The following is a 26258-nucleotide window of genomic DNA, read 5'->3' on the forward strand; positions in this document are numbered from 1 at the left end:
GTGAGTAATGTCCTTTAGATTTAGCAGTGACCAAATCATTCACTACCTTAGTCAGTGCTGTCTCTGTGGAGTGTTGGACATGAAAACCTGACTGAAGTGGGTCCAGTAGGCTGTGTGAGTTAAGAAAGTGTGTGAGGTGAGTGTAGGCAAGTCTCTCAAGTAGCTTGGAGGGGAATGGGAGCTGAGAGATGGGACGGTAGTTTGAGAGTTATGGTCAGAGTTTTGTCTCTTTGTCATATGTATCCTCTTTATACTATTCTAATCGTTTTAGTCCATTTAATTAGTTTGGGAGGCACTGATAGCTAGTGCCTACCATAGACAGTGGGAACAGGGACAAAGCGGGAGGCGGGGCCAAGCGATGGGCTGTAAAAGCCCATTAGAAAAAGAGGTGAATGCGGCACTTATACAAGTGCCTCACTGGCAAGGAAAGCACGCCTCTGCCAGCGAGGCACATGTGATTGGACAGTGGATTTAGTGCTGGATCCGCTGGTCCAATCATACATACGCGGTGAGGAGAAGCGGCGGCGGGACCCGGCATTTACTGTTGGAGCTGTCCCGGGTCACTACAGCAGCGGCGTCCCCTTTATAGATTTTCTTGGTCCCAATTGGAGTCGGGTGTCTTTGGAGGACGACAGCTGATTCAGTGTGCATACAGACCATGAGATATTAAATGAGTGCTGGGAGGAACAAGCACTGGTCTGGTAATTGACTCACTCAATATTGGACTTGTAGTTCCACAGAGGAGTTGAATTAATCATTGTGCGCTCACACTATTTTGTTTTTATATATATATATATATATATATATATATATAATGTGCCTCCCCAGCCAAAGACCTCACCGCACGTCTCTGCAAACTACTGTACATCAGATTAATCTTATTTTAACTGATTATTGCCCTACATGTTACATTGCATTTAACTTCAGCTTGTTATTAGTTTTAGGAGTAATATAAATAAATTTAATTATGAATTAACATTCTATAAGGCAGATTTGTCTCAGGATGCGGATGGGATGTGATGTGATAAAATCGACCCAATCCGCACTGCGATAATTGATTACATCGCATGGATGAATGAATTATCGCATGCACGGACAGAGCCTGCGAGCAAGGTCGGTCCCTGCGATGTAAAAATTTTGTCACTGGAATTTAATGTCAAAAATACTCTAATGTCCTAATGCGCATGTGCCGCCACTACCGACATTGCTGCTGTTGCCGCCGCAGGCTTGATCTGACTCATCGCAACTGTCCCCCTTCCCACCGGTGAACATACTCACCAACACCTGAGGATCATTGAAATCGGAGTTCCGTGATGACTGACGGTCGTCAGGGCTCCCTTCTGCTGTGACCTCCGGTGCTGTAAAGTAAGCTGCCACTTTGCAGCATCACTTTCTTGCACCGGAGGTCACAGGAGCAGCAGGGAGTCCCGATGAGCAGCAGCCAGCACAGGAGCACCAATCACTGGACCCAGGATAGGGGAGTATTTTTTTGGGTTGTTAAATTGTAAAAACACATTGATCAGCTTGTGTCTTCATTGGACACACAGAACTGATTACACTGCCGGCTCCCTGCACAAAGATGTACAGAAGTACACAGGACCTAATTCAAGGTTGATTGGAAAATAAAAATTTTCTCTAATGGGTAAAACCATGTCAGACACAGCGGCGATGCTTTTGTACTTGAAGAATAGTTCCCTGGCAGCACAGTTCCTGCGCGCTGGCAGGGAGCTACCTGTTGCTGTGCTGGTCGCAGTGGCTGCGTGTGATGTCACGCAGTTGCTGCGGCCCGCCCCCCCGCGCGGTCCGGGCATGTCTGCGTTGCCCAGACCACGCCCTCTAAACAGCGACCAACACCACCGCCCTGCCCCCTCCCGCACAGCGACCGCCTCTGCCTGTCAATCAGGCAGGGGTGATCGCAGGGCTGAGACAGCCGTCGGCTGTCTGGCATGAGCCAGCGCACTGTGGCGTCAGCACATGCGCATTTCAGACCTGATCGGCTGCTGTGCGTAAACGCACCGCACCAATCAGGTCTGAATTAGGCCCCATGTGCAGTGCAGGTGGGAGAGATATAACATGTACAGAGAGAGTTAGATTTGGGTGGGGTGTGTTCAAAATGAAATCTAAATTACAGTGTAAAAATAAAGCAGCCAGTATTTACCCTGTACAGAAACAAAATAACCCACCCAAATCTAACTCTCTCTGCACATGTTATATCTGCCCATCTGCCCAACTGCAGTGAAAATGGTTTTGCGCATTTTTTTTTTTAGTAAATCTGGTCAGATTGCATTTCCCATTATAAGTATTGGAAATGTGATCTTGCTTACTAAAAAAAAATACAATAGAGAAATTAAAGGGTCTGGAGCAGTTTTTCATAATAATTGCACCAAGGCCCTTGGCCTTTAATACATTCAGGTGATACTAGAATAATGTGACAAGGGTGTGAAAACACCCTTATTCACATTATTTTTGTAAAAGAAAATGTTAATAAACATGCCCCTTTGTGTAAAACTTTTTGCTATATTGTCTGTTACTTATATTGGAGCTGGTAGCAGAGGTAGTGCCAACTAAGAGGAAAAACCTTTGTATAAGGTATTTTATGGAAAAAGCCAAGTAATCCATCCATCGATCAAAGTTTGGTTTGCACATATTTATTTATTTATTTATTTATTAACAGTTACTTATATAGCAGTAAAAACGCTTTTCAATCTGGAAAAAACAGTAATAAAACAAGACTGGCTACTAACAGACACTGTACAAAGAGGTAAGAGGGCCCTGCTCGCAAGCTTACAATCTATAGGCAAAATAACGCCCATCTGCTTATAAATAAGCCATCATCACCTTGGTTGTGAATGAGGCTGGTCTTGCAGGCCAGGATTTATATGAATGCCATGGTAGAATGCTGTGTTGGTATGGTATCTATGTTGAATGGGAGTCTGCTGTTGGACAACGTTTGCAAGATGCTTTCCAGATTCCACAAAACATTTGAATGCATACCGTAGTAATGTTAGATAACTGGTTGTTTTTCAGTTGTGAAATATGAGGTCATTGTCTATACTGGACATTTGGAACATGCCGGAACAGAAGCTTCAGTTTATATTTGCATCTTTGGTGAAAATGGAGACTCGGGAAAAAGACCTTTGTTTAGATCTGATTTATTAAGTCCATTCCAGCAAGGACAGGTAATATAATATTTCTTTTATTTCAAATGTTGCTTAATTGTGACTATTTATTGTAACAATATGGTCACATTTGATTAAGGAATATTACTGAACTGCATGACTGGGAAGAACTATGTCTACTGTAGTTAGGTAGCAAAATATATTTCATTGTTTGGCATAATGGGTGTAATTAACAGGGCAGTAACTAGGTATGTGCGGAGTGTTCCACCGCACATATCTCTGTAGAGTAGGGGGCGCTGTTGGCAGCACTTGTCAATCATCTGTTTTAATTACTTTCACATTTAGCTTACCTCCTTTTTGAAGCCCAGCATGTCCTCACCACCCGTCTCCTTCCCCCCACCCCTTCCATCCCTAACACCTATACAATATTCATGAACTTAACTTGAGAGCTCTTTGTTATTCAGTCACACTGTCCTTTATTAAATTTCAAGATGCTTACATACTCGGGATTCAAACCTATCGCCTGTGGCATTGCAGTCAGAAACTCTATTCATTGAGCTATCTGCCCTGACATAGAAGCTAGAGAATTCTAACTATTTGAAGCTTACCTTGTCCTATGTGAAAACATAATCAGCATTGCAGCTGTGTGAGCAGATCTATGTAATGTGTGGCTGCAAGGGATTGTATGTGTGGCTGCACACTACATAGATCTGCTTAGCTGCAATGCTGATTATGTTTATTACAAAGTGCAAGTAGCTTATATAGTTAGAAATCTCATAGTTTTTATGCAGGATAAAATAGCGTAATAATAAAGGGCACTGTAACTGAATAACAACTTGCTCTCAAGATAAGAAGTAGTGTATTGTTGTGCACTTTTATTTTAAACGTACTACAGGTTGAGTATCCCTTATCCAAAATGCTTGGGACCAGAGGTATTTTGGATATCGGATTTTTCCGTATTTTGGAATAATTGCATACCATAATGAGATATCATGGTGATGGGACCTAAATCTAAGCACAGAATGCATTTATGTTACATATATACCTTATATACACAGCCTGAAGGTAATTTTAGCCAATATTTTTTATAACTTTGTGCATTAAACAAAGTGTGTCTACATTCACACAATTCATTTATGTTTCATATACACCTTATATACACAGCCTGAAGGTCATTTAATACAGTATTTTTAATAACTTTGTGTATTAAACAAAGTTTGTGTACATTGAGCCATCAAAAAACAAAGGTTTCACTATCTCACTCTTACTCAAAAAAGTCCGTATTTCGGAATATTCCGTATTTCGGAATATATGGATATGGGATACTCAACCTGTACTATATGAACAATAGTGCAATAACACTGTTAATATAAGCAATATCAACCCCAATGTACATAAAATAAATTCTTTGCTCTACCAGATTATGCACCCCATCAATAAAAGGGAGGATAATAGCTCAGCAGAGAGTCCCTAATGAAGAAAGGAGGGCATCTGTAGAAGGCCCAAAGCCAGGGCTGGTGCAAGGTTTCTCAGCACCCTAGGCAAACCATATGCCTTCTGCCGTGCCCCCCCCCCCCCCCCACAAACACACCAATACCCACTGTCCAGCCGCCCAGGTGTAAAGTTGGCTTCCTAGATGTCTCACAGCCATTGTCAAATAAAGAAACGCCCCCACCAAAAAAATCTGTAAAAACTATGCAGAATATTTTGCGGACACCCTCAGGAATGTTAAAGTGTGTATATATATATATATATATATATATATATGTTGTGTGTATACTCTATATACCGCAAACAATTTTGAGTATACCTGGCCAGTAAGAGGGAGACAGAGAGAGAGACAGAGAGAGAGAGAGAATATATGCACAGGATATAGATATTTCTGGAGCTGGGGATATATATGCCTACAGATGGATCGGCCCAGTTGAACAATATTATTATTATTTTTTACCAGATGAAGCGGATAATACCCCTTTCAGACCACCAGGGGCGGTTCGCACCCAGGAGCCTGACACAGGAGCTTCCAGGGTACGACCCGCCTCAGGCCGGGTTGGTGAAGTCATTGGTGCGCAGCGAGGTCAGTGCTTGAAGATCACATGATTTCCAAGCGCCACCCATCCATACAGAGTGAACGGGAAACGGGTCACAACGACCCGGCTCCCATTCACACTGCACAGCGAGCTGGGTTGAACACAAGTTCCTGACTCTAACCCCCCCTGGTCACAGCCTAACCCTTAACTTCAACCCCTCCTGCAGCCAAACCCTCATCTCTCCGATGTCGGCTGAACCTAAACCCCCCCCCCCTCCAGCACTAATGAGAGCTCAGGCGGTTATACTTACAGTGGTCGGGATCCTGGCTGACAAAGTTTAGGCGTTGGTATCCTGTCCGGTCGGAATTCCGATGTCGGAATTTTGACAGGTGTCAGGATACCAGCGTTGGTATTTCAGCAGCCGGGATCCCGACAGCCAGGATATTAACCACATCCGCATGCCAGCCGTACCACCCCATTGATCTCAGTGCAAAACTCCCATCAGGATGAGGGCTCTGCTAGTGCTGCTGTCCTGTATGTAATGTGACGGCAGCCTGAGAGAGTGGAGATAAATACAACCTCCCCATTTTCACTACATCACGGATGCTAGAAAACATGGAAAAGATGTACACTGCACTACACATACTGCCATAAAATGAGCTATGTCTTACACATGGCTGCAATGCAGGTATGGTTGGGAGAGCTTAGACACAGAGTGATGGGGGTGGGGGATCAGCAGGCAAAGTTTCATGTCTGGAGCAGAGCCAAGTAAAGTGTTTAAATCCAGACCTGGAATGGCACCTGGGCTGGTTCCCTCTTCCTCCTGTATGGTGCTGCTGCATGGATTGTGTGGCTTCTCCCACCTCACTGACACGATGGGCACATCTTCACTTGACACCCACAGACAAGCTGCACGCTGCCAGTGTATTTAGTGAGGCAGTTTGGTAGTAGTAAGGGTCATTCCGAGTTGATCGCTAGCTGCTTTCGGTTGCTGCGCATCGATCAGGCAAAAAACCTGCACTTCTGCACATGCGTATGCGGCGCAATGCTAACGCGCGTCTTACTATTACAACGAACGATGTAGTTTCACACAAGGTCTAGCGAAGCTTTTAAGTCGCACTGCTGGCCGCAGAGTGATTGACAGGAAAAGGGCGTTTCTGGGTGTCAACTGGCCGTTTTCAGGGAGTGTTCGGAAAAACGCAGGCGTGCCAGGAAAAATGCAGGCGTGGCTGGGCGAACGCAGGGCGTGTTCGTGACGTCAAAACAGGAACTGAATAGTCTGAAGTGATCGCAAGCGCTGAGTAGGTCTGAAGCTACTCTGAAACTGCACAAAATGATTTTGTAACCGGCGAACCGCTCTACGATCCTTTCGTTCGCACTTCTGCTAAGCTAAAATACACTCCCAGTGGGAGGCGGCATAGCGTTTGCACGGCTGCTAAAAACTGCTAGCGAACGAACAACTCGGAATGACAACCAGTGTCTCCAGTAACCCTCCCATCCCGTGCGATCGCGGCCCGCTAAGCCCCGTCCCCTCATGGAAAGGAGCAGAGCCTGAAATTAGTGATGCCCTCTTGGAGAATAATAAAACTTACCCCAGTCCAACCCTGGACATGGGATAGCACCCAGCAGCCGCCATCAGAGACTCCAGCACATGGGAGAAGTACTTGCTGGGGAGGAGGAGCTATAGCATGTGGGGCCGGAGTTATTCAGAAGAGTGGAACAGCCCGCCCTTCACCACTTACTGGGTAGGAGGAATCCGAAATGCCGCGGGCTCTTCTCAAGTTCTCTCTATGGTTGCGGCTGCCTGCAGGTGTTCCAGCTGCGGCAGGCTGGGGGACCAGAACTAATCCACAGTTAAACACCGCTGCCATTCCGGCCCCTGTTTGTCCAGGCCCGGGACTCACAGGATTGGGAGGGTTAAGACTGCAGGCAGAACAGCATTGAAGCAGCGCCGAGTCAGCTGCAGTCATCGGTACAACTCGCAATGCTGGCCCTTGAGCCAGCATTGGGAGTGGTGTATCACTGACCTCCTCTTATGGGAAGGGGAGAATCGGGCCGCCACCCATAGGTAGCTGCCTAAAGCTGCCTAATGGAAGCACCGGCCCTGTCCAAAGCTTTCAATCCCAGCCACTACCTCTCCTGTTAATATAAGCAATGTCAGCCGCAATGTACATAAGTCTGGCAGTCCACTGTCACTGTACTGTATTTCCTGCTAGAATCCCAAGTGCATGTACCCAGCTGTGTGGGAGTTCTGCTGTGCCAAGGTTAAGTGTCCGAGAGGGAGTGCGCCTAGTCCCCCTGTAGTCACAGCGCAGCAAGCGGGTCTGGCGGCTTGCAGCTTCTGGGTCCAACGGCTTACACCGCAGGTGGGTCTGGTGGCTTGCGGCTTCCAGGTCTGGCGACAAACGGAGCCGCAACAAGAGGCCCCAGCTTTTTCCGGACTGGTGGGCAGCAACTTGTGAAGAGGCAGAAAGCATCTCCTGGCTCTACAGCCCATGTAGCCCACCAGTAGCGTTAAAGTGCGATAAAGAAATTAGAGAAAAAAAGAATAAGTTACTGCGTTAATGCGTTAACTTGTCCAGCACTAATATATGCCACACGGAGGATAGAGGAGCATGGCTACATCTGTATGTTGTATCTTTCCGAAGGACACAAATCTGAACAGATGCAAAGATCTGTTGTTGAGCAAACTGTCAGCTTAAGTGGCACGTGACATGGCAACTTCTTCAGTTTCTCCGGCAACTGTGGTTGCGAGGAAGAAACTCAATTTTCCTAAGAGACCCACTGGCAGTGATGCAGGTCAGGAATAACTTTTGATATCTGGTCTGGACTGAAGGAGTTGCCTACAATTACTGACATGTCTACTGTCACTGCATAGGATACAGTCACCTTTCAAAGAATGGTTGATGATTATTTCAGTTATAGCATTCCTATAGGCATGTCAAACAGTCTATTTCAATACTGGCAGGAAAAAAGACAATTTGGAAGCCCTTGCACAAACTTGTTTTGCTTTACTAAAGTTGCCCACCCCCCAGTGTGCACTCAGAAAGTTTTCAGTGCAACCGGGAACCTTGTTAGTGATCGGCATAGGCATCTACTTCCCAAAAATGTTTTAAAAAAAAAAGATGCTGTTCATCAAAATGAATGACCAATTCCATGAGGAAGACCTTTACCGACAATTACTTCCACAAAATAAAGAGGCACCTAATACAGTGGATTCCAATGGTGACAAATTAATATTCTGCGAAGAAGAGGATGTACACACTGATGGGGATGCTGATGATGACATCTTGCCTATTTAGAGCCAGTTTGTGCACTGCCCATTGCCAGCTTGTTTTGTGGGTGTTCAAACAAACCAATCATTTCAGCCACAAGTGACATTCCCTGTCACTGAAATTATTAATTTGTTAAACTGTGCATGTCCTGTTTAACATATAGAACATAAGAACCAATGATGTCTGGGCCACACCCGGAGCGACTAGGATTAGCATTCTTCCTTCTTGTTTGAACTTCCACAGTACCCTGGGCATGAGTGACACCGGAGGGAATATTTAAGACAGACGAAAGTTCCATGGAACTGCCAGTGCATCCACAAATGCTGCCTGAGTATTCCTGGTCCGTGATACGAAGACCAGAACCTTGTAGTTTTGTTGAGACGCCATCAGATCTACATCTGGTAGGCCCCACCTGTCCACCAGAGTTGAAAGACTTCTGAATGAAGGCTTCATTCTCCGGAGTGAACGTCCTGGCGACTGAGGAAATCCACTTCCCAGTTTAGGACGCCCGTAATGAACACTGCTGAAATGGCTGGCAAATGGCGTTCCATCCAGCAAAGGATTTTTGACACTTCCATTATTGCCAAGCGGCTTCGAGTGCCGCCTTGATGGTTTATGTATGCCACCGTGGTGGTGTTGTCCGACTGTATCTGAACAGGCCTGACCCGTATTAGAGGCAGGGCAAGGGTTAGTGCATTGAACACTGCCCTTAGCTCCAGAATGTTGATTGGGAGGAGTGATTCTTCCCGTAGACTGGCGCCGTTGTCAGTAGGACCCAGTTGGGGATCCAGAATGGATGGCCCCTGCACAATTGCTGGTCCTGGAGCCACCAGGACAGCAACAGACGAACCTCTGGAGTCAAGAAGACCATCTGGTACCTGATCTGATGAGGTAGGCCATCCCATTTTGACAGGATCAACTGTTGCAGAGGGCCAAAGTGAAATTGAGCGTACTCCACCGTGTTGAAAGATGACAGCATCATGCCAAGGACTTGCATCGTCGAGTGTATTGAGACTCGAGGGTGACTAATGAAGTGTCTTATCCTGTCCTGAAGTTTCAAGACTTTGTCTGGAGACAGGAACAGTCTCTGTGTGTATCCAAGAGTGCACCATGCTCTGAGTTGGGACAGGCGAGGACTTTTTCCAATTTATTAGCCATCCATGGGCTTGCAGAAAAATCCATCAAGTGCAGATGACTGAGGAGGACTTTGCTAGAATCAGCAGGTCGTCTAATTACGGGAGTATTCTGATTCCCTGGCGACGGAGATGGGCCGTCATGACGGCCATGATCTTGGTGAAGATCCGAGGAGCCATATGCAGTCCAAATGGCAGAGCCTGGAATTGGTAGTGAAGGTTGCCAATAGCAAACCACAGGAACTGCTGATGTGACATGGCAATAGGAATATGCAGATATGCATCCTGTATATCGAGGGACACCATATAGTCTCCAGATTCCATAGCCAGCACAATTGAGCAATTTCCATACGAAACCTGGACACTCTCACAATCTTGTTCAGTGATTTGAGTATAGGTTGGAAAGACCCATTAGGTTTCCGGACCAGAAACAGGATCGAGTAATAACCTCTGCCCCTCTGGGACTGAGAAACCGGCCTGGGCGAATTGTAGAAGTCGGCCTCCCATCCTGGGGTCCCCAAGGGGGAGGCCCACCCCGTCATGGGAGGCCCGCCCCGTCATGCAGCAGGCTTGTCATGTTTTGCAGCAGGCTGACGTGCTGCGCAGGACTGTTTCACCTTGGGCTTGGTGGTTTTGGGAGCACGAGATTGTCTCAGGTATGACTGACCATTTGCTTTCCCTTGAGGCCGAAAGGAACTAAAAGTGGTACCTTTTGCCTTCTGTGCACAATATTAGAAGTTGGTAGAAAAACTGTCTTAGCAGCTACCAATTCAGACACAATCTTATTTAGGTCTTCCCCGAACAAAATGTCCCCAGTAAAGGGGAGTATCACCAAAGTCTTTTTGCAGTCCAGATCCACTTTCATCGACCTCAACCACAGTTTGCGGCGAGTCAGGACAGACGTAGTCGACTTCATGGCTGCCAATACTCCCGCCTAAGAGGACGCCTCTTGAATATAATAAGAAGCGGTGGTAATGTGAGACAGGTATTGTCTGGCATTGTCAGAACTATCCTCGGGCAGCTCTTCTTCTAACACCTGAACCCACGCCTCAATAACCTTTTGCAGCTATAGTGGGTCTATGAACAGCCCCTGTAAGGAAGTACACAGATTTTAGGCATCCCTCCACACGCTTTTCTGTCGGCTCCTTCAGCGAGGTGATAGTGGTGACAGGCAGAGTGGACGACACCACAAGGCGGGTGACATGAGAATCCACCGGCGGCAGATTCTCCCATTTGTTACACAACTCTGAAGGGCGAGGATAGCGAGTCAAGGCCCATTTAGGAATAGGGAATTTCTTCCCTGGATTACACCAGGGTTCCCGCCTGATGTCCACTAGATGATCAGAATGGGGTAATGCAGTTTTAACCACCTTCTCTTGTTTAAACTTATCAGTTTTCTTTGCCACAGTAGTGGGATCTTCCTCATCTGTGATTTGCAGGATATGCTTAAGAGCAACCACCAAGGCAGGGACATCAATTTGTAAGGGAGAAGCCTCATCAGTAACACAGGATTCAGTGTCTGACAGAACCGTATGCTCCCCCTCCTCTTCAGATGAAACATCAGAGAGGTTTGTAGATTGTGAAGAAGAAGCATCCCGCTTAGAGGGCCCAGGGACACAGGAGTGACCTGGGGTAGATTTCTGTCTAACCAGAGACTGATTTAGTTGCTGCAGTTGGTAAGAAAATTTTCCACCCAAGGCGGGTTAACCATGGGGACAATTTATGGTGGTAAAGGCCCAGAGTACCCAGCAGGGTGGTGAATGCAGCCCAGGGTGGCTCCTAAGTAGGTACAGGAGCTGTGGACTGACTGGGAGGTGCATGACAAGTTATACACAGACCATTATACAACACTTCCCCTCTGATAAATCCTTGGAGCATGCACTGCATGATGCAGGAGCTTCCACAGATTTACTGCCCTTTTTGTTAGACATCATGATATATGCAACAACTGGGCTAATATAGTACGATTAAATTGCCAGACAGAACAATACCTGTGGGTAAAACCTTGTATAATGTGACTGTAACACAGTAGAATATACTTATATAGATAAATAATGTGAAATACTATATTATAAGACCCAGACGCACCTAGCCGAGGGTACAGAATATAGTGACAGTTATGTCACAGCAGATACAGGCACACACAGTCACAGGCAATGCAGAAATTATTATCACAATAAAGCTGCACTGGACTAGTATATATATGTATATATCACAGCGCGGTCAGTGACCGGAGGATATATCAGAATACTCGAACAATATATTCTGTAAGGTGCACTTTTTCTCAACTAACACTGTCTCAAGACATGTAGGATACTCAAGTGATTGTAAAGTCTCAGCGCTGTATACAGGCAGCTTTACAAGGGAGACCTTGCCCTGCAATCCCGGACACCTGCTGCAGCAATGCTATGAAGATGGTGCCCAGCAGCTCCAGGGTGGGAAATCTGCGTGGAGATGGGCCCTGGGCCAGGGGAGGGGCTACAGGTCAAGTGCCACCTCCCCTATGGTGGACTTCCACCCCAGGTACTACTGAGCCTTATTAAATGGGGTGTTAGTACACTCGATCTGTGCTCCAGTGCCCTGGTGGTCTAGTGGGGTCCCTGCCCAGTGACAGTGTCCACGTATCCGTCTCCTCAGACCACGGTCGGAAAGTGATTTAACAGCGGGTCCCGCCTGTGGGACCCTCTTACGTCCTCCCCGTAACAGCCAAGCAAACCAGTCTGTGCCTAAGCCATGACGTCTCCGTTGCATGACCCGGGAACCAGGCCAGTGGGAGTATGCAACGCCACTTGGGAGGTGATGGAGCTGCAGTGCTGAATGTCACTCTGACATACAGCGCTTACAGCCCAGTCAGAGATAGGAAATCTTCTTAAAAAAGCTTTTCAGGGCTGCCCAGCAGGGAAGTGCAGTGAACTAAATAGCTCAGGAGGCACTGGCTAGAACCAGATTTACATGCTGCAGGATTTCATAGAGGACAAACTCTCCCATATAAAGGCAAGTGCAGGGTCGGATTAAGGGGGTGTTTCAGACCTGATCGATGGGCTGCAAATTTTGCTGCCCTGCGTTCAGATAGTCGCTGCCTCCGGGGGGAGTGTAAATTTGCCGTGCAAGTGTGCGATTCCATGCGTACGCCGAGCTGCAAAAATCCACTGTGTGCAGTCTCTGCACAGCCCAGGACTTACTCCTCCAGTGCGTTGAGAACAGGCTGATCGGGGCCGGAGCTGATGTCATACACCCTCCCTAAAAACGATTGGGCACGCCTGCGTTTTCTCTGACACTCCCAGTAAATGCTCTGTTACCATCCACAAATGGCCTCCTCCTGTCAATCACCTTGTGAACGCCCGTGCAATCGGATTTTTCGCACTATCCCGTCGCTGGCCGGCGACGCCCTTTGTTGTTGTCCGACATGCGTGCGCATTGCGGTGAATACGCATGCACAGTTAGCACCTGATCGCCCGCTGTGCGAAAATGCACCAAATTACTGCCTTTCCCGGGTGATAAAAATCCTAGTTTCGGCCTCGGTACTGCAGATGTGTAGAAAAATCAATTTTCAATGATATAGTAGTGTAATGGAGATAGCAACAGTCGCACAGGTAAATGAGCAGTGGATGTATTATGCAGTAATTCCTCACATTTGCTCTCATCCCTTAGGTTGATGTGTTTGAGATTGAAGCCGTGTCACTTGGGAAGCTGCAGACCGCGCTCATAGGCTGCAAGGCCAATCACAAGTCACAGTACTGGTATTGTGAGAAAGTAATCATCAGGGAACAAGGAGGACTCTCAGAATATTGCTTCAATTGTGAAAGGTAACATTATTCAAACCGTCACAATTCAACTTCTAGCATTTTTAAATGCTGTATATCTGTATTCCCTCAAGGACACTTGTTTGATGTCAGTTTTATGGTACCTGAGCCCACCAATAATCCACAACCTGTGTCACAGAAAGGTTTTCGGTAAAATCTGCACTTTCATTTTCCTGAGATCTTACTGCCTGTCACATGGGCATTCATTCTTTCAACACATTTATTTCTAGAGTTCAGAGTCAAACTAAAAATTTCCATTTTAACCCAGTGGAGACCCACAGTGCAATACATAATGCCAAGCTAGCTTCCAGCTGAAAATCAAGGGAGAGATGTCTGTACAAAAAATATAAAATTGCTAAATGTTATTGCTAGGTGTCTAGAATAAAAATCGTGTCCCTATGTTTAACTTAAAAAGATGATTATACATTTTAGTAGGACCTGAATAAGGGTTTAGATCACCCTAGGCTAATACACTATCAGCAAATGCCGCCCCCCCCCGCCCCCTCCACTCCATGTTTACTTTCTTATTCATCAACCTGCAGCCTTCAGCATTGCTAGTTGCTATCAGTGCAACTTACCACCTCAAAGATCTGTTAGTAGCCTGGGATTGCCATACAATACAGAGAGCATCCCAGTGGCTGCCAGACAATACAAAGAGCACCCCAGTGGCTGGCATACAACACAGAGAGCATTCAGTAACAGTCATATAGTACAGTGACTGCCATACAACTTATTAATTCCATTTATGTTCATTAGCCACCTAATTACCTCCCTCAGAGACTAAATCAGAGGGGTACGCTATTTCAGTTATGACTGTCTTTATATGCAGCAGTACAACTAAGTTATGCTACAGCCGCTGAAATCTCTAGTCCACTGCTTACACACAAAAATGCACCATTGAACCTCTGAGCAAACCCTATAGCTACTCAAAATGTTCATCAGAACAACTGCATACAAACACCCATGAAATGTTCTCAACACACCTGCATATGACTAGCTATCCCCCATTGCCTTCCATAAACTTACACTGACAGTCAATCTCTCTTTGTCCATATTCTTCCTACAACTGACCGGTAAAGCATTGGGATGAATGTGCAGTTCAAAAACATTGGCCAACTCTGCAAACATCGGAATGGCCTCCACTTCTGAATCATAACCTCAGTCTCATCGATATAACACCTTTATTTATAAAAAAAAAACTTATTAAGATCATTAATTCCTTTATCTACATATTAATCAAACTGAATAATTCTTACTAACCCCAATGTTCTTGACACTAACTGAACACTAATAGTTATATCCATTGTCTGTGCTATGCCATGCAGTCTATAGGTGGTGGCACTGTAAATGAGGGTGATGCTATAAAAGAGACTACTTTTCTTGTCCAATGTAATATGCCCAGTTAGGGGCTGTGGCATATCTATAATGTGTGCAGTGTGTGCAGTGAGACCAGGAGGGCCCACACCAGACACTCTGTACCCATTTTTTCATTACTCACATCTCTGAAGTCCCCCACAGAACCTCTCCACATATTACCAGGAAAATGGCGGACATTTTCCTAACATTTTGCGCATGTGCCGTCAGAAAATCACTGGGAAAATGGCCACCACGGAGTTCTGCACAAGCGCAATACATTCTTTGCCACTAGTACTCAGACTTTACTGAGCTGGTGGATAGAGAGTAGGGGGCCCAGAAGTAGAAGGCTGCACACGGGTCTCCTCTTCTTTTAATATGCCCCTGGTTAGGGGTCTGTTCAATATCCCTTAATTTCTACTAAAGTTGGTTGTAAATGAATAATTTCACCTACTTTTGTAGAAACTATGTAATAGGGCCTTTCATTATAAAGGTAATGCAGGAGATATCATGGATATCTCCTGATTACTTTTCAGTCCCTATCTGGCCCGTTTTCCCGGGACATTAGTATGGGGACCTAAATTCTAGAGATGAGTGCCTGAAATTTTTTGGGTTTTGTGTTTTGGTTTTGGGTTCGGTTCCGCGGCCGTGTTTTGGGTTCGAACGCGTTTTGGCAAAACCTCACCGAATTTTTTTTGTCGGATTCGGGTGTGTTTTGGATTCGGGTGTTTTTTTCCAAAAACACTAAAAAACAGCTTAAATCATAGAATTTGGGGGTCATTTTGATCCCAAAGTATTATTAACCTCAAAAACCATAATTTACACTCATTTTCAGTCTATTCTGAATACCTCACACCTCACAATATTATTTTTAGTCCTAAAATTTGCACCGAGGTCGCTGTGTGAGTAAGATAAGCGACCCTAGTGGCCGACACAAACACCGGGCCCATCTAGGAGTGGCACTGCAGTGTCACGCAGGATGTCCCTTCCAAAAAACCCTCCCCAAACAGCACATGACGCAAAGAAAAAAAGAGGCGCAATGAGGTAGCTGTGTGAGTAAGATTAGCGACCCTAGTGGCCGACACAAACACCGGGCCCATCTAGGAGTGGCACTGCAGTGTCACGCAGGATGGCCCTTCCAAAAAACCCTCCCCAAACAGCACATGATGCAAAGAAAAAAAGAGGCGCAATGAGGTAGCTGTGTGAGTAAGATTAGCGACCCTAGTGGCCGACACAAACACCGGGCCCATCTAGGAGTGGCACTGCAGTGTCACGCAGGATGGCCCTTCCAAAAAACCCTCCCCAAACAGCACATGACGCAAAGAAAAAAAGAGGCGCAATGAGGTAGCTGACTGTGTGAGTAAGATTAGCGACCCTAGTGGCCGACACAAACACCGGGCCCATCTAGGAGTGGCACTGCAGTGTCACGCAGGATGTCCCTTCCAAAAAACCCTCCCCAAACAGCACATGACGCAAAGAAAAAAAGAGGCGCAATGAGGTAGCTGTGTGAGTAAGATTAGCGACCCTAGTGGCCGACACAAACACCGGGCCCATCTAGGAGTGGCACTGCAGTGTCACGCAGGATGTCCCTTCCAAAAAACCCTCCCCAAACAGCACATGACGCAAAGAAAAAAAGAGGCGCAATGAGGTAGCTGACTGTGTGAGTAAGATTAGCGACCCTAGTGGCCGACACAAACACCGGGCCCATCTAGGAGTGGCACTGCAGTGTCACGCAGGATGTCCCTTCCAAAAAACCCTCCCCAAACAGCACATGACGCAAAGAAAAAAAGAGGCGCAATGAGGTAGCTGACTGTGTGAGTAAGATTAGCGACCCTAGTGGCCGACACAAACACCGGGCCCATCTAGGAGTGGCACTGCAGTGTCACGCAGGATGTCCCTTCCAAAAAACCCTCCCCAATCAGCACATGATGCAAAGAAAAAGAAAAGAAAAAAGAGGTGCAAGATGGAATTGTCCTTGGGCCCTCCCACCCACCCTTATGTTGTATAAACAAAACAGGACATGCATGAGGTAGCTGTGTGAGTAAGATTAGCACTGCAGTGTCACGCAGGATGTCCCTTCCAAAAAACCCTCCCCAAACAGCACATGACGCAAAGAAAAAAAGAGGCGCAATGAGGTAGCTGTGTGAGTAAGATTAGCGACCCTAGTGGCCGACACAAACACCGGGCCCATCTAGGAGTGGCACTGCAGTGTCACGCAGGATGGCCCTTCCAAAAAACCCTCCCCAAACAGCACATGACGCAAAGAAAAAAAGAGGCGCAATGAGGTAGCTGACTGTGTGAGTAAGATTAGCGACCCTAGTGGCCGACACAAACACCGGGCCCATCTAGGAGTGGCACTGCAGTGTCACGCAGGATGTCCCTTCCAAAAAACCCTCCCCAAACAGCACATGACGCAAAGAAAAAAAGAGGCGCAATGAGGTAGCTGACTGTGTGAGTAAGATTAGCGACCCTAGTGGCCGACACAAACACCGGGCCCATCTAGGAGTGGCACTGCAGTGTCACGCAGGATGTCCCTTCCAAAAAACCCTCCCCAATCAGCACATGATGCAAAGAAAAAGAAAAGAAAAAAGAGGTGCAAGATGGAATTGTCCTTGGGCCCTCCCACCCACCCTTATGTTGTATAAACAAAACAGGACATGCACACTTTAACCAACCCATCATTTCAGTGACAGGGTCTGCCACACGACTGTGACTGATATGACGGGTTGGTTTGGACCCCCCCCAAAAAAGAAGCAATTAATCTCTCCTTGCACAAACTGGCTCTACAGAGGCAAGATGTCCACCTCATCTTCACCCTCCGATATATCACCGTGTACATCCCCCTCCTCACAGATTATCAATTCGTCCCCACTGGAATCCACCATCTCAGCTCCCTGTGTACTTTGTGGAGGCAATTGCTGCTGGTCAATGTCTCCGCGGAGGAATTGATTATAATTCATTTTAATGAACATCATCTTCTCCACATTTTCTGGATGTAACCTCGTACGCCGATTGCTGACAAGGTGAGCGGCGGCACTAAACACTCTTTCGGAGTACACACTTGTGGGAGGGCAACTTAGGTAGAATAAAGCCAGTTTGTGCAAGGGCCTCCAAATTGCCTCTTTTTCCTGCCAGTATAAGTACGGACTGTGTGACGTGCCTACTTGGATGCGGTCACTCATATAATCCTCCACCATTCTATCAATGTTGAGAGAATCATATGCAGTGACAGTAGACGACATGTCCGTAATCGTTGTCAGGTCCTTCAGTCCGGACCAGATGTCAGCATCAGCAGTCGCTCCAGACTGCCCTGCATCACCGCCAGCGGGTGGGCTCGGAATTCTGAGCCTTTTCCTCGCACCCCCAGTTGCGGGAGAATGTGAAGGAGGAGATGTTGACAGGTCGCGTTCCGCTTGACTTGACAATTTTGTCACCAGCAGGTCTTTCAACCCCAGCAGACCTGTGTCTGCCGGAAAGAGAGATCCAAGGTAGGCTTTAAATCTAGGATCGAGCACGGTGGCCAAAATGTAGTGCTCTGATTTCAACAGATTGACCACCCGTGAATCCTTGTTAAGCGAATTAAGGGCTGCATCCACAAGTCCCACATGCCTAGCGGAATCGCTCCGTGTTAGCTCCTCCTTCAATGCCTCCAGCTTCTTCTGCAAAAGCCTGATGAGGGGAATGACCTGACTCAGGCTGGCAGTGTCTGAACTGACTTCACGTGTGGCAAGTTCAAAGGGCATCAGAACCTTGCACAACGTTGAAATCATTCTCCACTGCACTTGAGACAGGTGCATTCCACCTACTATATCGTGCTCAATTGTATAGGCTTGAATGGCCTTTTGCTGCTCCTCCAACCTCTGAAGCATATAGAGGGTTGAATTCCACCTCGTTACCACTTCTTGCTTCAGATGATGGCAGGGCAGGTTCAGTAGTTTTTGGTGGTGCTCCAGTTTTCTGTACGTGGTGCCTGTACGCCGAAAGTGTCCCGCAATTCTTCTGGCCACCGACAGCATCTCTTGCACGCCCCTGTCGTTTTTTAAAAAATTCTGCACCACCAAATTCAAGGTATGTGCAAAACATGGGACGTGCTGGAATTGGCCCAGATTTAATGCACACACAATATTGCTGGCGTTGTCCGATGCCACAAATCCACAGGAGAGTCCAATTGGGGTAAGCCATTCCGCGATTATCTTCCTCAGTTGCCGTAAGAGGTTTTCAGCTGTGTGCGTATTCTGGAAAGCGGTGATACAAAGCGTAGCCTGCCTAGGAAAGAGTTGGCGTTTGCGAGATGCTGCTACTGGTGCCGCCGCTGCTGTTCTTGCGGCGGGAGTCCATACATCTACCCAGTGGGCTGTCACAGTCATATAGTCCTGACCCTGCCCTGCTCCACTTGTCCACATGTCCGTGGTTAAGTGGACATTGGGTACAGCTGCATTTTTTAGGACACTGGTGACTCTTTTTCTGAGGTCTGTGTACATTTTCGGTATCGCCTGCCTAGAGAAATGGAACCTAGATGGTATTTGGTACCGGGGACACAGTGCCTCCAACAAGTCTCTAGTTGGCTCTGCAGTAATGATGGATACCGGAACCACGTTTCTCACCACCCAGGATGCCAAGGCCTCAGTTATCCGCTTTGCAGTAGGATGACTGCTGTGATATTTCATCTTCCTCGCAAAGGACTGTTGAACAGTCAATTGCTTACTGGAAGTAGTACAAGTGGGCTTACGACTTCCCCTCTGGGATGACCATCGACTCCCAGCGGCAACAACAGCAGCGCCAGCAGCAGTAGGCGTTACACGCAAGGATGCATCGGAGGAATCCCAGGCAGGAGAGGACTCGTCAGAATTGCCAGTGACATGGCCTGCAGGACTATTGGCATTCCTGGGGAAGGAGGAAATTGACACTGAGGGAGTTGGTGGGGTGGTTTGCGTGAGCTTGGTTACAAGAGGAAGGGATTTACTGGTCAGTGGACTGCTTCCGCTGTCACCCAAAGTTTTTGAACTTGTCACTGACTTATTATGAATGCGCTGCAGGTGACGTATAAGGGAGGATGTTCCGAGGTGGTTAACGTCCTTACCCCTACTTATTACAGCTTGACAAAGGGAACACACGGCTTGACACCTGTTGTCCGCATTTCTGGTGAAATACCTCCACACCGAAGAGCTGATTTTTTGGGTATTTTCACCTGGCATGTCAACGGCCATATTCCTCCCACGGACAACAGGTGTCTCCCCGGGTGCCTGACTTAAACAAACCACCTCACCATCAGAATCCTCCTGGTCAATTTCCTCCCCAGCGCCAGCAACACCCATATCCTCCTCATCCTGGTGTACTTCAACACTGACATCTTCAATCTGACTATCAGGAACTGGACTGCGGGTGCTCCTTCCAGCACTTGCAGGGGGCGTGCAAATGGTGGAAGGCGCATGCTCTTCACGTCCAGTGTTGGGAAGGTCAGGCATCGCAACCGACACAATTGGACTCTCCTTGTGGATTTGGGATTTCAAAGAACGCACAGTTCTTTGCGGTGCTTTGCCTTTTGCCAGCTTGAGTCTTTTCAGTTTTCTAGCGAGAGGCTGAGTGCTTCCATCCTCATGTGAAGCTGAACCACTAGCCATGAACATAGGCCAGGGCCTCAGCCGTTCCTTGCCACTCCGTGTGGTAAATGGCATATTGGCAAGTTTACGCTTCTCCTCCGACAATTTTATTTTAGGTTTTGGAGTCCTTTTTTTACTGATATTTGGTGTTTTGGTTTTGACATGCTCTGTACTATGCCATTGGGCATCGGCCTTGGCAGACGACGTTGCTGGCATTTCATCGTCTCGGCCATGACTAGTGGCAGCAGCTTCAGCACGAGGTGGAAGTGGATCTTGATCTTTCCCTAATTTTGGAACCTCAACATTTTTGTTCTCCATATTTTAATAGGCACAACTAAAAGGCACCTCAGGTAAACAATGGAGATGGATGGATTGGATACTAGTATACAATTATGGACGGGCTGCCGAGTGCCGACACAGTGGTAGCCACAGCCGTGAACTACCCCACTGTACTGTGTCTGCTGCTAATATAGACTGGTTGATAAAGAGATAGTATACTCGTAACTAGTATGTATGTATAAAGAAAGAAAAAAAAACCACGGTTAGGTGGTATATACAATTATGGACGGGCTGCCGAGTGCCGACACAGAGGTAGCCACAGCCGTGAACTACCGCACTGTACTGTGTCTGCTGCTAATATATAGACTGGTTGATAAAGAGATAGTATACTCGTAACTAGTATGTATGTATAAAGAAAGAAAAAAAAACCACGGTTAGGTGGTATATACAATTATGGACGGGCTGCCGAGTGCCGACACAGAGGTAGCCACAGCCGTGAACTACCGCACTGTACTGTGTCTGCTGCTAATATATAGACTGGTTGATAAAGAGATAGTATACTCGTAACTAGTATGTATGTATAAAGAAAGAAAAAAAACCACGGTTAGGTGGTATATACAATTATGGACGGGCTGCCGAGTGCCGACACAGAGGTAGCCACAGCCGTGAACTACCGCACTGTACTGTGTCTGCTGCTAATATATAGACTGGTTGATAAAGAGATAGTATACTCGTAACTAGTATGTATGTATAAAGAAAGAAAAAAAAACCACGGTTAGGTGGTATATACAATTATGGACGGGCTGCCGAGTGCCGACACAGAGGTAGCCACAGCCGTGAACTACCGCACTGTACTGTGTCTGCTGCTAATATATAGACTGGTTGATAAAGAGATAGTATACTCGTAACTAGTATGTATGTATAAAGATAGAAAAAAAAAACCACGGTTAGGTGGTATATACAATTATGGACGGGCTGCCGAGTGCCGACACAGAGGTAGCCACAGCCGTGAACTACCGCACTGTACTGTGTCTGCTGCTAATATAGACTGGTTGATAAAGAGATAGTATACTCGTAACTAGTATGTATGTATAAAGAATGAAAAAAAAACCACGGTTAGGTGGTATATACAATTATGGACGGGCTGCCGAGTGCCGACACAGAGGTAGCCACAGCCGTGAACTACCGCACTGTACTGTGTCTGCTGCTAATATATAGACTGGTTGATAAAGAGATAGTATACTCGTAACTAGTATGTATGTATAAAGAAAGAAAAAAAAACCACGGTTAGGTGGTATATACAATTATGGACGGGCTGCCGAGTGCCGACACAGAGGTAGCCACAGCCGTGAACTACCGCACTGTACTGTGTCTGCTGCTAATATATAGACTGGTTGATAAAGAGATAGTATACTCGTAACTAGTATGTATGTATAAAGAAAGAAAAAAAAACCACGGTTAGGTGGTATATACAATTATGGACGGGCTGCCGAGTGCCGACACAGAGGTAGCCACAGCCGTGAACTACCGCACTGTACTGTGTCTGCTGCTAATATAGACTGGTTGATAAAGAGATAGTATACTACTAATATTATATACTGGTGGTCAGGTCACTGGTCACTAGTCACACTGGCAGTGGCACTCCTGCAGCAAAAGTGTGCACTGTTTAATTTTAATATAATATTATGTACTCCTGGCTCCTGCTATAACCTATAACTGGCACTGCAGTAGTGCTCCCCAGTCTCCCCCACAATTATAAGCTGTGTGAGCTGAGCAGTCAGACAGATATATAATATATATAGATGATGCAGCACACTGGCCTGAGCCTGAGCAGTGCACACAGATATGGTATGTGACTGACTGAGTCACTGTGTGTATCGCTTTTTTCAGGCAGAGAACGGATATATTAAATAAACTGCACTGTGTGTCTGGTGGTCACTCACTATATAATATATTATGTACTCCTGGCTCCTGCTATAACCTATAACTGGCACTGCAGTAGTGCTCCCCAGTCTCCCCCACAATTATAAGCTGTGTGAGCTGAGCAGTCAGACAGATATATATAATATTATATATAGATAATAGATGATGCAGCACACTGGCCTGAGCCTGAGCAGTGCACACAGATATGGTATGTGACTGAGTCACTGTGTGCTGTGTATCGCTTTTTTCAGGCAGAGAACGGATTATATTATGTACTCCTGGCTCCTGCTATAACCTATAACTGGCACTGCAGTAGTGCTCCCCAGTCTCCCCCACAATTATAAGCTGTGTGAGCTGAGCAGTCAGACAGATATATATAATATTATATATAGATAATAGATGATGCAGCACACTGGCCTGAGCCTGAGCAGTGCACACAGATATGGTATGTGACTGAGTCACTGTGTGCTGTGTATCGCTTTTTTCAGGCAGAGAACGGATTATAAATAAAAGTGGTGGTCACTGGTCACTATCAGCAAAACTCTGCACTGTACACTACTGAGTACTCCTAATGCTCCCCAAAATTAGTAAATCAAGTGTCTCTCTAATCTATTCTAATTCTAAACGGAGAGGACGCCAGCCACGTCCTCTCCCTATCAATCTCAATGCACGTGTGAAAATGGCGGCGACGCGCGGCTCCTTATATAGAATCCGAGTCTCGCGATAGAATCCGAGCCTCGCGAGAATCCGACAGCGTCATGATGACGTTCGGGCGCGCTCGGGTTAACCGAGCAAGGCGGGAAGATCCGAGTCGCTCGGACCCGTGAAAAAAAACATGAAGTTCTGGCGGGTTCGGATTCAGAGAAACCGAACCCGCTCATCTCTACTAAATTCATCAACTTCCGACAATACTACATTTTCACAGCTTGACAGCGGGAACCTTCGCCATCTTCAGGTAGCATTTCTTCCCGCACCCCCCGGCAGTCAACCTAGGAAGGCCTAAGAACCAGCTGTCTCCACATTGCAGCAATGCTGAATTGCTCCGGTGATTTTGTATCTACTACTGCTACTCGCCCTTGATAAGTAACATGTGAATAGGCCCTCAAGTCTTTTAAGAATCCACTGACCATGCCTCTCTATTATAAACCTCCCCATATTTAATGTTATCAATGCTAACAAGTCTACAGACATGCGTAAACTATATAATAATGATCTGTTCCATCTGGACCTGCACAGTGGGAGACAGGGCAGGTAGGTGACCCCCCAATAACTCTCACTGCAGTGTTGGGACGGACCACCTGCACCTGGACATGAAGATGGAACAAATGTGCTGGGAATGGGCAAGCGTAGCAGGGAGGGATGGGGCATGGCAGGTTGCTGTAACCAGGCATATGCCAGGCCCATTTACTTGTATAATATAAAAATATATTGCTTTGTATTTAATGTATTCTTTCTGTAAGCCATTATTGCATACAAAAGGTAATCTATGTACATTTTACACATATAGGTGGCTTCCTTATATGTCTGAGGGCTCTCTTCATTCAGAAATTGAACTTCAGGAGCAAGGTAACATAAGGACATCAGTACAAGTAACATAGACTTAAGCAGAGCTACATTATAAAGATAAATACTAATTATTTATTTGCTATAGAAACTCTGACTACTTGTTACTATCAAGTCTGAAAATAAAATGTTTTCAGTTTGATCAAAACAAAATATTTTAAAATTATATATCTGCTTGTGAACGTTTATATGGGCAACACAGTAATTGTATTTCTGGCTCAAAAACGTGGTTTAAGTCATGCGCGATCGTCACGAAATACCGATGTTCGCGTAATTGGGCGATGTTATAAGTACTGAGCATCTGTCTGAGTAGCACTGCACATGCAGCCCGGCCCCAGGCCTACTAGCACCCCGAGCGAGAAATTTTAAAGCTACCGCCCCCCCCTCCCCCCCCGCCCCCAAAGCGCGCACCAAAGCCGGGGCCTAGCAACTTGATATTATTATATCAAACTATAAATATCTGACACAGAAGATACAGGCGGGACTCAAATTTTCTCATGCTGTGAGGGCTGGGTGCTTATAAAACACCTCTGAAAAGCACCGGAGCACCCATAGAGTGGGAACAGATCCTGTGGCGAGCACAGCGAGCCCACAAGGGGCTTCATTGCGCTTGCCCCCCTGCCAGCATCTGTATGCTGAACGCCGGGATCCCGGCTGTCGGTAAAGCATACCCAACGCAAATATATATATACAGGTTGAGTATCCCATATCCATATATTCCGAATTACGGAATATTCCGAAATACAGACTTTTTTGAGTGAGAGTGAGATAGTGAAACCTTTGTTTTTTGATGTCTCAATGTACACAAACTTTGTTTAATACACAAAGTTATTAAAAATATTGTATTAAATGACCTTCAGGCTGTGTGTATAAGGTGTATATGAAACATAAATGAATTGTGTGAATGTAGACACACTTTGTTTAATGCACAAAGTTATAAAAAATATTGGCTAAAATGACCTTCAGGCTGTGTGTATAAGGTGTATATGTAACATAAATGCATTCTGTGCTTAGACTTAGGTCCCATCACCATGATATCTCATTATGGTATGCAATTATTCCAAAATACGGAAAAATCCCATATCCAAAGTACGTCTGGTCCCAAGCATTTTGGATAAGGGAGACTCAACCTGTATATATATATATATATATATATATATATATATATGTATATGTGTATATATATATATATATATATATAGCGTGGATAGAGTTTGGCACTCCTAAGACAGATATTTAGCTGCAGCCGGTGCCTTCATAAAGGATAAACACATAGGACGAGGATGCGGCACTCTCGGCTTGAAGAATTCACAGCAACAACTTCTAATTTGCAAATTAGAAGTTGTTGCTGTGAATTCTTCAAGCCGAGAGTGCCGCATCCTCGTCCTATATATATATATATATATATATATATATATATGTGGGTCTGGCGGTCTGTGTGTGCTGTGGTTCTGATAATATGTCCTATTCCTCCAATGCATTTCAGCCCTGTGGCCTTTCTCAACATAATTGGAGATAGTACACTTCCAGCGCTATTGCTTACCAACATTCCAGCCAACAGTGGCAGCTGTTCTTGCCCATGATAAAAAGAAAATTATTGTAATGCCTAAGCACAAGACAAAAAAGTTACCTCTTGGGCATGGGATTATTTTTTCTAAATCCTGACATTTTTGAAGGCATCTGCTCCATTTATGAGGCCAAATTTAGTAGAGGTAAGGACGTTAAACGTCTAGATACCTCCTGCTCATTTGCCCCGAGTTCATAAAATGTATTTTACAAAATTATAGTGATTTGTAAAGCAGCAACAAGCAGCCCAGTATCAGTTACCAGCAGTTTGACCAGCCCCTGCCATTTCCACTGCCAACATCCTCATCTCCTCATTAGTGATCAGGAGGTAGTCCTTTCAAAAAATTGGTTTATGGATACAGTATATATAACATAAGGGCAAGTGGGCGGTCCCAAGGACAATTCCATCTTAAACCGCTTTTCTTTTAATTATGGACTGCTTGAGGACATTGGTGATGGTCTATTTTGCAGAGAGAAATATTTTTATCTATTTGGTTATTGCTCTAAAATCTGTCTAATTTGTAACACATTTTTAACCATAAATGTGTTGCCTCACACATGTTATTTTGAATTAAGCAATCAATCGATCATATTTTTATGTTTTGGCTTTTTCT

General features: G+C 45.9%; 1 protein-coding gene across 1 annotated transcript in view; it reads left to right on the top strand.

Moving 5' to 3' along the window:
* Positions 1–26258, top strand: part of RP1 (RP1 axonemal microtubule associated) — a 1008071-nt gene that overhangs the window by 464830 nt on the left and 516983 nt on the right. The window contains exons 21-23 of the mRNA XM_063923729.1: positions 3028–3179; positions 13209–13363; positions 24023–24081. Of these exons, the coding sequence (XP_063779799.1) occupies positions 3028–3179; positions 13209–13363; positions 24023–24081 (366 nt within the window). The remainder of the gene's footprint in view (positions 1–3027; positions 3180–13208; positions 13364–24022; positions 24082–26258) is intronic.

This window comes from Pseudophryne corroboree, chromosome 5 (assembly GCF_028390025.1).
Source record: "Pseudophryne corroboree isolate aPseCor3 chromosome 5, aPseCor3.hap2, whole genome shotgun sequence".
NCBI classification, from domain to species: domain Eukaryota; kingdom Metazoa; phylum Chordata; class Amphibia; order Anura; family Myobatrachidae; genus Pseudophryne; species Pseudophryne corroboree.